At 44.0% G+C, this 15,484-nt stretch overlaps 1 protein-coding gene across 3 annotated transcripts in view; it reads left to right on the top strand.

The window, feature by feature from the left end:
- The first annotated feature begins 542 nt into the window (after nucleotides 1-542).
- Nucleotides 543-15,484, top strand: part of LOC128739193 (AP-1 complex subunit gamma-1) — a 39,202-nt gene continuing 24,260 nt past the window's right edge. For 2 of the 3 annotated variants that reach the window (XM_053834626.1, XM_053834629.1), the window contains exons 1-2: nucleotides 543-1,106; nucleotides 2,318-2,550. In XM_053834626.1, the coding sequence (XP_053690601.1) occupies nucleotides 2,531-2,550 (20 nt within the window). In that variant the 5' untranslated portion in view covers nucleotides 543-1,106; nucleotides 2,318-2,530. The remainder of the gene's footprint in view (nucleotides 1,107-2,317; nucleotides 2,551-15,484) is intronic. The other variant, XM_053834628.1, reaches the window with a different exon arrangement.

The raw sequence follows: 15,484 nt of genomic DNA on the forward strand, positions 1-15,484 counted from the left end.
CATCGCAACTCTACAGTCTGCCAAGGTGCAAGGTGCGAGTTTGGCAGATGGCGAATAAGGCAACAATGAATATTTTGAGTTTTTTTTTTTCATTTGATATTTAACCCAAATTATTTAGAAGCATTTTCATAGGTATTGTGTTTTGGGTCGTTTCATTGAGTCACGGGTGTATAAGACTCTCGGCTCAGATCTGAATAGGAATATTTTTCGAAAATCCTCTACAATCAATTCAAAACTGCTTTTTTTCAGTACAAAGGATTTGTTATTACCAGAATAGCACTTATTTATCAAGTAAAAACTCTAAAATTCTCGATTGCGTGCTTCTAAAGAGCCGAGTTTTAAATGTAAGAACAAAAACATGTTTCTTTTTTAAATTCTATCGCATTCAGTTTCCTATCCCTCTCTGCGCCAGATACTTCAGCCATCTGGTGGTCGATCCGCTAATGTTCGCACTGGTTGTCATTTTTGACACGTCGCCACTGTCACTTGCGTTGCGTCACGGTGACGGTCGCAAAAGCGTTCATCTTTGGCATCTGCAGAGCCACTGGGAATTTTTTCATTCAACCATCCGTCGCGGTCGCATTTCGAAGGAAACATTTTTCGTGTCCGTCGTCGAGTCAGCAGCAGAACTGGGTACGCTCCGCCACCGTCATAATTTGTGGACCTTGTGCTAGTTGTCTTTGCGGAAATTGTGTGTGGCTAAAGTGTTGCAGGCAAAATACGGCTCGCCGTGCATGACGTGGCATAAATCCGACGGAAAACGGTGCCCTGGGTGTTGGAAATTACGGAATTTTCGTTTCGAGGCTGCTGATGGTTGCTGCTGCCGTGTTCCGTAAAAGTGAAGGAGTAAGCGAGAGAGGGCGTCAGTGAAAAAGGTTCATTTTTTTTTCTTCATGAATTGCTGGTTAAGTGAAACCCTGAAAGCAGCAGCATCGGAAGTCGTGAAAAAAAGGAATGAGTGTAAAGTAAAGGAAGAAGAATCGAAGGTTGCTGGAAGTGTAAAAAGAATATAGTAGGACAGTCTTTGCTGTCCCTGTTGGTTACGAATACAACTATTGTAGTAGAAAGGATTAAACCTGAAATCGCGAATCCGGATTAGTTGCACGGTAAGAAACGTCAAAGTGGCACTGTTTTGATAAGTGGCATAGGCGGATTTGTATTTCATGAGGAAGACGATGATGAAAACCAGTTATGAGAGGACATGTCCCACTTCGTAGTTGGTGTTGAACAGACAAAGGCAGAAACAACAAAACGCGGACCATCAGGAGGAAGGGAAATACAAACGAAAGTGCAGTGAAGGGTAACATCATGTCTGGAACGGAAGGAACACAGAAAGAAGACCTGTTTCTACGTGCTGCTTGAGGTCTACTGACCAGTTTTAGATCCACTCATCAATTGCAATTGATTACCGTGAATAACCATATTGCTTAGTGACGTCAATTAAAATAGCAATAGCATTTCTGCTTAGAAAGACGTAACTATGAGTTATTTTAATGATTTTCTGCAGATAACTCGCAATTGTTCCGATGTCCGTAATAGAAATTTCGAAATTAGTCTTCGTTTCACATAAATAAAAATACTTGTTTACGCTGGCGTCACTTTCCGCTGACGAACTTGTTTTTTATGCAAGCCGTGAACGGTAAAATAAACAATTTCTGGTCTCTGGCACCTGCCGTGGTGTATGAGTTGTCTCTCCGACCCATGACCGCTTTTTCAAATAAAGAATGAACGACATCCACTAGACTGTCTAGATTTTGGAGTACCTTTTCAAAAAGATATGAGAATGTTATCAAAACTGACGAGCATTTCTTTTGAGAAATACTGCGAACGGAAGCTTTCATCCGTTTTGTTTACATTTTCGTTTCAAAAGGTACCCGAGAACCGCGATTCAGATGTGTACTCATAATTCTTTAGCGCGCCTTTAAGGGGAACGCAGGCAACAACTTTCCATTTCAATTTGTCTAAGTAGCACTTTGCAACTGGTACAATCTCAATCGACATTAATGACTAAAGCTTTCGCAGTATAATTTGCAATTTTCTTCATCTATCGCTTAATGGAAGAAAAATCTCTAACAAATCAGTGAACGATTGCTCTACTTTAACGTACCCAGATGCGATGTCTTAATAGACTTGTGAAGCAATGTGACCTGACACTAGTCGGAAGCTGCCATGAGCTGGCTGAATTGATGTCGGTTGTTTTTCCTTTCTTCTGCACAATACCGCAACGGATGATAAAAAATGCTAATTAGTGAAAATTCAAAAAACACAAGTCTGTTTTAGACAAATCAACAAAATCCTATTTTTGTTTTTGATTTAGTGTCTAGTGTTGGATCAACTTAACATCAGCTAGTTATTCATTAAAATTCTGCCACAGTCCTAAATCAGTGAATCATTTTTGTGTTCTCACTCCGAACTGGATTGGTACTTTCGTTGCAAAAAAGTGAATTGGAACCACTGGAGTGTAACGAACTCACAGTTCGAATCACCAAACAAACGTCCAACGGAATCGTGAAGAGGCAACGGACGAAAGATGAATGCCTCCGATCATGGGTAAGTGTGCCAACGAGCAATATCTCTTTTATTGGATGTCATTGTCGTCAGCAAATTAATTTATGACCAGGCTATAAGACTAAACGTTCATTTTTTCAATTTATCTTACTTATGAAACCGCGTTTGTATAAATTTATCAAAGGACCAACAACCACTTTTCAATTGCTAGGTAATAATTTGTTTCATAACCAAAGGACACAAATAAAAGTGACCTTAATTGGTAGCTAAGATAAAAAAAAAATAATTATATCGCAACCATTTACGCTCAACTAGGATTCCCGCGGAATCACGCTATATCGCACTGAACAATACTGGATAGGTCAATGTGGGAGTCTTTGGAACAGTAAAAGCAGATTGATTTGCTTCATCAAATCGCACCAAATCAATTAGCATCAATTATTTTCTTGCGCAAAGTTACGTCTTTGCGTGTGTTCCTACCGCCACCACGTGTTGCTGGCTCGGAGTCTAGAGAGTGACTCAAAGTGTATGGCAGACATGTTGCACTCTTTCAATTTGTTAGTTATTACAAAATGATTATAAAGTGTAACTCTACAACTGCGTTCAGCGTTGTGAATTATTCATTCTGTATTGTAAAGCAGACACGTGAATCATACAGTGCATCCGGAATGTCTCTGGATAAACGCTTCACTCGTTTTTAACATTCAACTTTAATTGCTGCGAAGCTGAACGCTATTTGTTGTGCTTCTGGAATAGGTTGTTTATCTTGTTAGCAACAATAATAGGCGCCTCCATTATTGCTGTGTTGCTAAGCGTTCGGTTTTTGTCCATGTTTCTTTTCAATGTTTATGCGCTGAAATATATCCTCTCCAGCGGATCAAATCCCCCTACCTTCGGGTTTCGATAGATATTCACTAACTTCCATTAAGAGTAATGCCACTAATCACCATGAATATTTTGACATCTTCGGAATAAAAGCATGACAGTACGGTGGCAAGAGGATCGACAATTCCATAGTGAATAGCGAAAACAGAAGCTAACGAAGTTACTTCTTTGGGGGAACACCAGAGGTTTTGCAGCAAAGTTCAAAAAATTCTTGTTTAATTTTTTCCCTCACCGACCAGATTTTCGTCTCCTAACGATCGAAAGCAGCATTCTGAAAAACAGTACAAAATCAACTAAATTAATAGAGACGAAGCGTTCTATAAATAACACATGTGGTCCGTGGAATTGTTATATTTGGAATTGTTATTGTTATCTTTGGATGCAATTGCTTTGATAACACTGTTAAACACATGACATATTTTTAGTATAATAAAGTCAACAAATAAATCTCAAAAGGTGGAGGGAATCCAAGGCAAAGAGGAAAACTTGGTTTGGTTGAAACAGGTGTCAAAAAGGTTAGAGCATATTTCCTAGCGGTGTTGGCTTTATTTCCAGGAACGTATCAGTGAGCAAACCTACTTCACTTTTATGTTGAAAATGACTAGAAAGGCTTACGATTTCTACGAAGATATTTCCGCAGTCATTTCTGTTAGCAAGCGGTTGCCTTCATATCAGATCGTGCAAACAATAACTGTTCAGAAGCTCGGTACCGTCTGTCAAAATTTTTGACCATTGACTTTCGTATGTTGGTTCCAGGTTGTTTGATTGATAAACAGAAGCAAGTTGGGACAACACTGCCATGATTGAACCATTATTATTCATCACGTCGTCAGCTTTACGCACAAAATAAAATCCTTGGGTATTGCGGAGTTTCCACCTATTTAGAGTCCCACGCAAAAATTATTAGCGTGGTTATTTTCTGCGTTTACCACGCATGTTTGCAATTTAGCAATTTAAACTATGAGTTTTTCGTTATTGCCTCCCCACTGCACCCCTCCTTGCTTGACAAGCATGTTTTCAATGTATTTAGTAAGTACAGGATAATTATTAATAAAAAACGAATTTGCGTAGGACTCGTTAAATTGCTGCCAGGTGCAATATAAACAGCTTTACGATTTAACCCTTCTTTGTCGACAGACTTTGTAGCCGGTTATTACAATTACTGGTCTAGTGCAACGATCTTACTGACTCTAGCAGAACCGATCAGCTTAGAATCGAACATACAAGTGATTTAGTTTAGACTAACTTCGTACCTCGAAGCTAAGTGGGCGGTTACGCGCCAATATTTAACGTATTTTTACATAGATTTATTCATCAGTGAACGACGTTGGAGCGAATTAATTTTCACAACCCGATTTTTGTTCGGCCCGTTGCGGTTTAGGTCAGAAAATATTCAGCCCTGGAAAATGCTCGCTTTGATCGTGAATCGAATTGTATGTCACTGTCATGAGGGCTAGCAGTTAGACATCGTCAACCTCAGAGTCATGGGGACCACGGGAGTAACGATGTTACGACAAAATATCTTGGAAGAAGTTACCACGTGAGTGTACCGAGAATAATCTAGGTGTCTGTGCCAGAGGTCACGGGAGCATGTCGGCTGTTCTTGCGCTCCGCCCGAGTATAAAAAGTTGCACATAGTTCATGAACTCGAGCAGCTGTACCGCTTTCACGACACACGGGAGTTCTATCAAAGACTCAACGAATCTTGCAAAGGTTTTGTGCCTCGGGCCGAAATGTGCAGAGATAAAGATGGAAGTATCTCGACTGACGACCGTGCGGTGATCGAAAGTAGGTGGAAGCAGCACTACGATGAACACCTGATTGGCGTACAGGCGGAAGACCATGATAGCGGCGGAACCATATTGGTGTAGCAAGCAACTAGGGATGGGAACTGTCATTAAAAATCGTTACTGATAGCTATCAGTAGTTTACAGTACGTTACTGATAACTATCAGTAAATATCAGTAATTTTACCCATCACGGCAATGAAGCAAAAAACAAGGTAATTGTAATATTATAACTATGTAATTCATTGTAAGTTTACTTTTAAATTTACCAAGCAGGCTTCATGAAGAGTCGCGTAACTGCGGATCAGATTTTTGCCACCCAGCAGAAATGATGGGAGTACACTCCCGTGCCCACGCAACACATTTTGATTTCAAAGCAGCATACGATACAGTTGATCAAGACCAACTATGGCACATAGTGCACGAACACGTTTTTCCAGATAAACTGACGCGGCTGGTCAGAGCTACATTGGTTTCAGTGATCTGTTTCGTAAGCATCTCGGGGACACACTCGGGTCTCTTCGAAACGCGGCAAGGGTTGAAACTAGGTGACAAGATGACTTTGATATCGTAGGAGGGAACCTTGCGACGGCGGAGGCAACCTACGTCACTTTTTTTAGTCTAGGAGGATTGGAGTAAAAATAAATGCATCGAAGATCAAGTATATGAAAGAAAGAGGTTCAAAAGAAATAAACGCATGCCTTCCACGGATGGTAACCGTTGACTACGATGAATTCGTGTATTTGGAATTGCTGGTGAGCGCGGATTACAACACTAGTAGGAGTAGTAGGAGATCCAGCGGCGAATTCAAGCGAGAAATCGGGCCTACTTTAACCTTCATAAAACGCTACAATCAAGAAGCATACGCCGTCGTACGAAGCCGATAATGTACAAAGTTCTAATTAGGCCAGTGGTTCTTAATAAACTTGATGTCGTGAGCCTGCTCTTGGAGGACATACGCGCCCTTGCCATGTTCGAGCGGAGGTACTGCGGACAATATTTGGCGGAGTACAATCTGAAAGCGGAGAGTGGCGGAGATGTAGGAATCACGAGCTTTGTTAGGAGAGATTCCCATCATTCACCTGGCGAGAGGCAGTAATCTACTGTAGGCCTGACACGTCGTAAGGATGTCGGACGATAGTGCGACGAAAACAGTTGTCTTAAACAACTCCACCGTCACCAGAAACAGGCGACGACCGGGAAATGGATGATCAGTGGCCCAGGTTCGAGTTAAATGGAGACGACAGCTTCAAACAGCACGGGCCACCTCGGCTCTAGGCTGCTAACGATGACGACGAAATATTGTGTCATCCTCGTCTATCGTACGCAATTACCGACCAATAAGTTTAACTAATTTTTTTAATTGGACAGCGTAACTGTATCAGTAAATATCAATAACAGCGAAACCTTATTGATACGTAGTGATATTATTTCTTACAGATAACTATCAGTAGTTAATGATAGTTTTCCCATCCCTACAAGCAACGAAGATCGATAAGGGAAGGTAAAGAAGCCATCCAGCGGCTGTAGAACAAAAAGCAGCGAGAAAGGATGGTATTGGAGCGGAACTTATTAAAATGGGCCCGGACAAGTTAGCCGGCTGTCTGCATCAACTGATTGTAAAGATTTGGGATACGGAACGACTACCGGAGGAGTGGAAAGACGGGGTTATCTGCCCTAACTCCAAGAAAGGCGATAAACTGGATTGTGAGAACTAGCGAGCGCCCACTATCGTGAATGCCGCCTGCCAAGTCATCTTCCATCGACTATCGCCAATAGCCAATAGATTGGTGGAAAGTTATCAGGTCGGCTTCATGGAGGTTTTGTCCATTGGCGGAACTAGCGCTCATTTCTAGGGGGGGCTACAGCCCTCGGAATTTTTTTCAACCGTTATATTTCATCAGCATATTAAAATTTAATGAACATTGATGCCTGGAATCTTATAACAGTCGTGCAAATAAACTTTACTCTAAAGTTTTTTGTACCTATAGTTATCTAATTATTGGTTTTTCAAAAATTAAAAAACTTAGTCAGCCTTTTTAGGGGGGGGCTAAATCTTTTCTAGGAAGGGCTTAGCCCCCCGTAGCCCCCCCCCCCTAGTTCCACCAATGGTTTTGTCTACAATGGACCAAGTCTTCACGCTGCAGTAGATCCTTCAGAAGCGCCGCGAATTCCGAGACCTCATGCATCACCTGTTCATTGATTTCAAAGCCGCATATGATAGTGTAAACCGACAAGAGCTATGGAAAATTTTGGACGAAAACGGCTTTGAGGCGTATTATCAGCGCAAGTTGGGCCTACTACGTATTCCACAGACACTTGCGGTCGGACAATCTGGTCCCCCGTACAAAGTACACACTGTACAAAACGCCAATTAGACCGGTTGTCCTCTACGGGCACGAAATGTGGACACTGCTAAAAGAGGACCTACGAGCACTCGGAGTTTTCAAACAGCGGGTGCTAAGAACCATGTTTGGCAGAGTGCAAGAGAACGGTGTATGGAGGCGAAGAATGAACCACGAGCTCGCGCGTCTCTGCGGTGAACCAAGTATTCAGAAAGTGGTTAAAGCTGGATGGATACGTTGGGCAGGATATGTTGCTAGAATGCCAGACAAGTATCCTGCAAAAATGGTTTTCGCATCGAATCCGGTAGAAACAAGACGAATCGGGGGACACCGAGCGAGAAGGCAAGACCAGGTGGAGCGAGATCTGGCGAGCACTGGGTGCCCGCGGAACTGGAGACCAGCTGCCATGGACCGAAATAGATGGAGATTGTGCAGGCCTTGTAAAACATTAGGCCAATTGTGTAAGTAAATAGGTCACTAACTTCAAACAAGTATGTTTTGTTTTGAAGTAATTGAGCATTTTCTTTGGATGCAATATGAATATGAAACAATGCAATAGCAGCTTCGATAACACTGTTCGTTACATGAAATAATTTAAGAATAATAAAGTCAACAGATGAATCTCAAACGGCGAAGGTAATCTAGGATATAGAGGAGAACTATTGGAACCCTCATCGGAATGGGTATTTAGGAAATTAGAGAATATTTCCTAGTGGAATTGGCTTTACTGGCACCCAGAAACATATCAGTGGACAAATCTACTCCACTTTTATGTTAAAAATGGCTACAAGTGCTTGGGATTTCTACGAAGTCATTTCTATTAGCAAACGATTGTATTTATATCAGGCCGTGCAAATAAAAACCGTACAGAAGCTGAATACAACCTGTCAAAATTGGACAGTTGATAATCAATATTATGACTTTCGGAAAAGTCCCCACAAGTCCACGTTGGTTGTTATCGATAAACAGTAGCGTGCGAGGCTAGTCCAGAGAAATAGCTCCGGCTAAAGCTAAATCATTGATATTCGTCACGTCAGCCTTAAGGACCAAACAGAATGCTGCGTTAACGCGTCCTTCAGTGGCAATTTGACAGTTAACCCATGGGAAAACTGTCAGAATAACAATGGCGGACACGTTGACGCACCATTATGTTTGGCCCTTCATGCATCAATACGTTCAACTTATTTTCTCATGGAGTTGTTCATGCTTGACATTGCTAACCACAAAGCCACGAGGGCCATAGGGGGAGTAACGATATCGCGATTCGCTGAAAATTTGTGTTCGATCAGCTAATGCGGGCAGCATTACCGAATTGTCCGTGAATAGCGACGATGTACCACACCAATTGTCCAATTCTTGTGTCGAAAACGGTATTCGCGAGCTCGATGTCAATAGGTCTGCAGGTCCTGATATGCTAACAAATAGAATCTTAAAACAGTTTCGACTAGAATTTGTGGTGCCTCTTACACGCTTGTTCAATGTGTCATTAGCTACCGGCCATTTTCCGGGAATCTGGAAGATCTCGCACATCACTCCGATACATAAAAAAGGGGCTAAAGCTCATGTGGAAAATTACCGAGGAGTTGCTATTCAATCGGCAATTCCGAAGCTTTTTGAGTCGTTAGTTTACAGTCGCCTTTACGATAATGTGAGTAGCCGCATCTCTCCTACGCAACACGGATTCCTGAAGAAAAAATCTGTCATTACAAACCTTTGTGAATTCAGTTCTAAAGTTACGGATTACATTTCAAAAGGTTTTCAAGTGGATTGTATATATACAGATATGAGCAAAGCATTTGACGCTGTCGACATTAATAGTATCTTGGAGGCGGTTAAAGATTTCGGCATTCGTGGCTCGCTGTACAACTGGGTAAAATCTTACCTCAAATCAAGAGTACAATTTGTAAAAATGCGTGGCTACAAATCTCGTGGATTCTGGGTACGAAGGAGATAAAAAGAGAATGTGAAACAGCTTTTACTCGAAGGCGCGGGCGCATTATTGTCTCATTACTCGTTCATCTTCAGCATTGAACAACTTACTACCCCATATTCCTATGGCCTGCGCTTTGATTCCATTTTATCGAGTTACGAAGCTAATGAGCAAAACGTTCAATACGACGCTTGAACGTTGCTTTAGAGATTAGCACCAGGACAATGTATTGGTACGAAGGGGATGGCATGCATTATTCGCAAAATTTTCTCATTAACTCGTTCATCTTTAGCATTGAACAACTTACGCATATTGCTTGTGGTGCGTGTGGTGGTTATTCTTGAATTTGGTTCAATAGGTAAATTGAACGGAAAGTCTTAGGTTCGTAGTTAAAATTCAGAGACGGGTTTGCTGGTAAAGTAAACCTCCGTATTCCGTTGTTATTTAAATAATAGGGGTATTCCCGTAGCGCTTGTTATGTTGCGTATACGGAGTATTGCGTATTTAAACTGCCGCTACTCTGCCGCTTCCATAGAAACCGGAACTGCTATGCGAATTGCGCTAGCATATACACGAAATACACCGTTTACGCAACATAGCAAGCGCTACGTGCATACACCTAATGTTTGTTTTATGAATAAAATATAGAATTTCGATAATAAAAAAGCTGCGTATTAATTTGTATTTTTCGCTGGTTGAACAGGTAAGCTAAACCACCACGAGTCGCCACTGGAAAACAGAAAACAACGAGGATTCTGTCCAAACTAAAAATTTGCTCTTTGTGTCTCACTTTCGATCTTCATTTCATTCTCCACACAAAGCAGACAAATTTGTATTCGTAGTTTTTGATTCAATATCTAATCAAAACGAAATGTTCTGCAGTTATCAACTAAACTGTTCAATTGACTTTCCATCCTAAGACGTAGTATGTTGAACCAAATTTCTCCACTAACCCGGACGTGGGCTACCGTAATCCAATTCCTTGGACGCCGTGTACTCGCCGCCAGATCTTGCTTGATCTGCTCTAACCATTTTGCTCGCTGCGCTCCTGATTTTTTTTTTTTTTTTTGTATGCCAGAAGGGCATTGGGTTAAAAGGCCACTGCGACAGTCTTAATGATCGTCTTTTGTGGCAGGCCCCGATTGCTGTACACAGTTTACGGATCGCTCATACCCATTGATGGAGTTGAGCGGAATAGTTGTAATCCTGTGCCCCAATTCGGTACTACATGGTTTATAAAGCCAATGACCGTTTTGGGATTTAGGCTCCATACCTGATATGGAGTAAGAAGGAATCTTCCTAAGAAGTTGTGCCTTGATAATGCAAGAGCTCCGCAATAGCAGAGCAGATGCGCTGAACTTTCAGGTTCAGAGTTACAAAAGCGGCAGGTGTCAGATGATACCTTGCCGATATTCTTTAAATGATAAAGAGCGGGGCTGTGTCCTGTTAGGAGTCCCGTGATCGTGCGTAGTTCACTACGAGTTAAATGGAGTAGTTTTTTAGCTACTGCAGGGTTTGGGTAGATAAACTGTTTAGCTTGTCTACAACCCTGTGTTTGATTCCAACGGGATGCTATTTCTAGCATTTCCCATGTCATCAGTTCGCCTTTCACGGCGGATGTGGAGGTGCCCAGAAACGGTTCAGGACCAATAAATTGCTGAGCTGATCCTTGTCTTGCTAGGTTGTCAGCAAATTCATTGCCCTCGATTCCGCAGTGACCGGGCACCCAAAGTAATAAAACTTTGTTTTGGCGGGAGAGTTCCCTCAATGCTGTGCTGCACTCCCAAACTAATTTGGACACGCATTTGGCGGACTTGAGAGCCAGTAGTGCTGCTTGGCTGTCCGTGAAGATACCGATTTTCGCATGCCTGTACTTTCGTTTCAAGCATATTGTCGCACAGATGTATATGGCATATACTTCTGCTTGAAAAACTGATGGAAGATCTGGCCCTCCATTATTCCACATTGAGCGATCTGTTTCAATCACCTCATATGGAACGTCCATATTGGGCCTGGCTTCCATGCAGTCAGAGACTGAAGTTACTAAGGGTGTCAGATTGAATTCCCGAAGTATGCGAAGATGACCGATTTGGTCACCTTCGAGTATGGTTTTACTCCTTTGCAACCGTAGTGCGCCGAGCTCTGCTTCCTTCTTCACATGAAGATGCAAAGGTAGTAAGCATAGCATTGCCTCCATGGCTGCAGTAGGTGTTGTACGCATGGCACTGGTAACTGTAAGACAGGCCAGGCGCTGAACTTTGTTTAGTTTGGCTTGGGCTGTCACCTCATTCACCTTTGGCCACCATACGACTGCAGCATAGGTTATCCTAGGCCGTGCAATAGTAGTATATGACCAGAAGGCTAGTTGAGGTTTCAATCCCCAGGTTTTGCCAAACAGTGACCTGCATGCCCAGATAGCCGAAGTTGCTTTCTTAACAGCATAATCTAGGTGGGCAGCCCAGTTCAGTTTTTTATCGAGAATTATTCCGAGGTGTTTGACTTCATTACTGAAGCCCAGTCTGACACCATTCAGTATAGGCGGAGTAATGGTATGTTTCCTTCGCCTAGTGAATGGTATAACGACTGTTTTGGTGGGATTTACATTAAGTCCCTCTTGTGAGCACCATAACATGGTGGTGTTTAGAGCTCCTTGCAAGCGACTTGACAGTACTGCGTCAAAATTTCCTCTGACGATAAGTACAACGTCGTCGGCGTAAGCAATAGTCTCATAACCAAGCTGTGACAGCTTGTGAAGGAGTGCGTCGGCCACCAGTGACCAGAGCAGGGGGGAGAGAACTCCTCCCTGTGGACATCCTTTGATCACCGAAATCGTGACCGACGTATCTCCCAATGATGCTGTAATTTGTCTGCTCGAGAGCATTGCTTGAATCCAGCTCATTGTAGTGTGGTCGATTCTCTTTTGACAGAGAGCCGTATTAATTGACGCAAAGGACGTGTTATCGAAAGCGCCTTCAATATCAAGAAAAGCACAAAGTGCCGTCTCTTGATATTTGAGCGATTTCTCAATTAACGTCACTAAGCAGTGCAGTGCGGTTTCCGTAGATTTACCGTGTTGGTATGCATGTTGATTTACATGTAACGGAGAGTTTTTTAAAAACTCATTGCGGATATAGTTATCCGTGATTTTCTCCATCAGCTTAAGAAGCGTTGAAGTCAGACTTATCGGTCTGAAAGCCTTAGGCATGGTTTTGTCTTTTTTGCCAGCCTTAGGTATGAACACCACCCTTACTTTCCGCCAATTCTCTGGGATATACCCCAAAGTGAAAGTGGCTCGAAAGAGGTTGATGAGCTCGGACATTATAACACCGTCCGTTTTTTGTAAGAAAATGGGTAGAATACCATCCGGACCTGGAGATTTCATTGGTTCAAAAGAGCTGAGTGCCCAATTGATCGCGGCCTCCGTAAACAATCGGCGTGCAAGTAGAACCGAATCATTTGGCACATTGTGTAATGACCCATTCCACTGTTGCCCGCCTATGTTTTGCCCAGTGGTCACTGTCGAACCAGGGAAGTGCGTGTTCATCAGAACTTCCAGAGTTTCCCTGGTGGTAACAGTGAGACTCCCATCCTCTTTTTTCAATTGCCCTAGACCATTGCAATGGTCCTTGGACATCGCTTTCTGCAGACGCGTAGCCTCTGGCAGAGTTTGAATGCTTTCGCAAAATTTGACTCGTGATTTCCTTTTGGCTTTGCGTAGCTCAGCGTTGTATTTGGTGAGGGAAGCTCTGTAGTCTTCCCAGTTAGACGTGATTTTGGCCCTGTTGAACAGACGCCTTGCCTTCCGACGGAGATTGCTAAGCGTCTCATTCCACCAGGGCACATCACGGCAAAGTGTTCGCGTGTTTACGGGACAGTTTGTGTTATACGCGTCTGTGATCCTACATTGCAGGTCACTAGCGGCGATATCCAGCTCAACTGGAGTTCGTATATTATTGTGACAGGAATTACGTGAGGCAATCAGATGATCCCTAAAGGAACTCCAATTAGTTTTCCTCGGATTCCTGAATTGTTCACTCTTTAGAGGATTAGCCTCGATGTCGAAAATGATATGTCTGTGGTCTGATAAACTTGGTTCATCAGAGACATGCCAATTTTTGACTTTCTCAGCTATAGAGGCGCTACATAGAGTAAGGTCTAGGACCTCTTGTCTGATAGCGTTTATAAAGGTGGGGTCATTCCCTACATTGATTACATTGACATCGTTAGAAGTAAGATATTCAAGTAGGTACTCACCCCTGTTGTTTGTGTCCGAGCTGCCCCATATCGTGTGGTGCGCATTTGCGTCGCAGCCTATCACGTACGGCTTGTTGACTGCTCTGCAGTACCGCACAAGTTCAGCAACCTCGGGCGGTGGTATTTCGTCCTTGTCCCCTGGAAAGTAGGCGGACGCAACGACTATCTCCTGCTTCCCTCTAGTCGTCGGGACTACCACCGTAATGGCAACGACGTCGCGTTGGATGAATTCTGTAATTGGAGAAAATGTTATTCTCTTATTTAACAGAATGGCAGTCCTAGGCTTGGACTGTGTATTACAATAGATCAACTTACCATTAGCGCCGGATAGACCGAGGATCGTGGTATCGTTGATTCATGGCTCCTGGATCAGAGCAGCACTCAGCTGCTCTTTGGTGAACCTCCGGCATAGGACACTAGACGCGCCCTTGGCATGGTGGAGGTTCACCTGGATGCAGCGAAAGCTGCTCATTTGGAGGCAGGATTGCCGTTTTCAGCTTGATCCAGTACTGGATCGAGCCTTGGCGAACGGGTACCAGCAGCGTTTTCGCTGAGTTGAGCGGCTGGGTCGCTCACACCGGCAGGCTTCGGTTGCCGCAGGCGACAGGCCACAGATGTCCGACCCGCACTTAACGGCGGATTGAGCCTCTGAGGTCTGCTATCGACTGGTGATTGCTGCGTACGCCTCTTACGAGGTTTTCGCGGCGCTCGCCTAGTCTTCGCAGGATTGCATTGTTTAGGTGGCGGCGGGGCACTTCCAGTGGGAAGTTCCGCACTTTCCACCCTCAACGTTGCAGGATTGCATTGTCTTGGTGGTGGCGGGGCGCTCCCAGAAGGGAGTTCCGCTCGTACCTTCCTCGACTTTGCAGCAGAGACTGTTGCGCCTGTGTTGATCAGACCTCTGCCAACCTGTCGCATGCGTGCTTTGCCAAACATAAAATTTAGCGTAAAGCGCTGCTCAGTGATCTGACTTGCCGACTTTTGGTCAACCTCCATTAACAGTTCCACGGTATTTCCACGCACAATGCGACGGCGTATCTGCCACGCTTGCGTTGAAAAGCCGTCGTTCTGATTCTGGAGGAATCTCAGGATTTTCTCGTCCGTGGTACCGACACTGTCCTGGAAGTACCCTATGAAGGTGTGAGCCTTCGGCAGGTCCTTCGTGTCGTAGGCCCGTAGTTGTGCTCCTTCCCACGGGACGAGAGTAGATGCCGTTTGCTCCAGCCATTTGACCGTGTTCTGGTCAGAGCAAGCCAGTATCAAGTAGCCGTTCTTGAACTGGCAGCTCCTGAACTTGGGTCTAATGGCTGGAGTCTCCTGGTCAGCTATTTGATCCAGAAGAACGGCGCGGACAGTCTGGAGCTGATCCGTAGTGAGCAGGGAAACGGGATAATCAGCCGTAGTTATGGCTACACTGAAAGCATCCACCATTTCCCTGTAGGTGCACCCCGAGGATGGTTTTGGTGCCGAAGGACCCGCGCAGGCTCGACTGCGTGGTCTCTTTTTAGTGGAACCTTTGCTGCTGATGTTCGGCGACGCCGTATCAGCGGATCGTTGCCTTTTGGTAACGACAAGGTCCCGCTGGCTAGGCTGGCCGGCCGGCAGAAGGGCAAGTTCCTCCGCTTCGTCCTTTGAGTAGCCTTTGCTCCGATACCATTTCTGCCGTCGCCGTTGCGCATTGGAGAGACGCTTGGCTACAACTCCGGAAGTCCCAGGTTGCCCCTTGACTTCAGGTAGCGTCACCGGATCTGGAAGGTTATCCGCGTCGCTCTCCG

Source organism: Sabethes cyaneus, chromosome 3, assembly GCF_943734655.1.
Source record: "Sabethes cyaneus chromosome 3, idSabCyanKW18_F2, whole genome shotgun sequence".
Classification (NCBI taxonomy): domain Eukaryota; kingdom Metazoa; phylum Arthropoda; class Insecta; order Diptera; family Culicidae; genus Sabethes; species Sabethes cyaneus.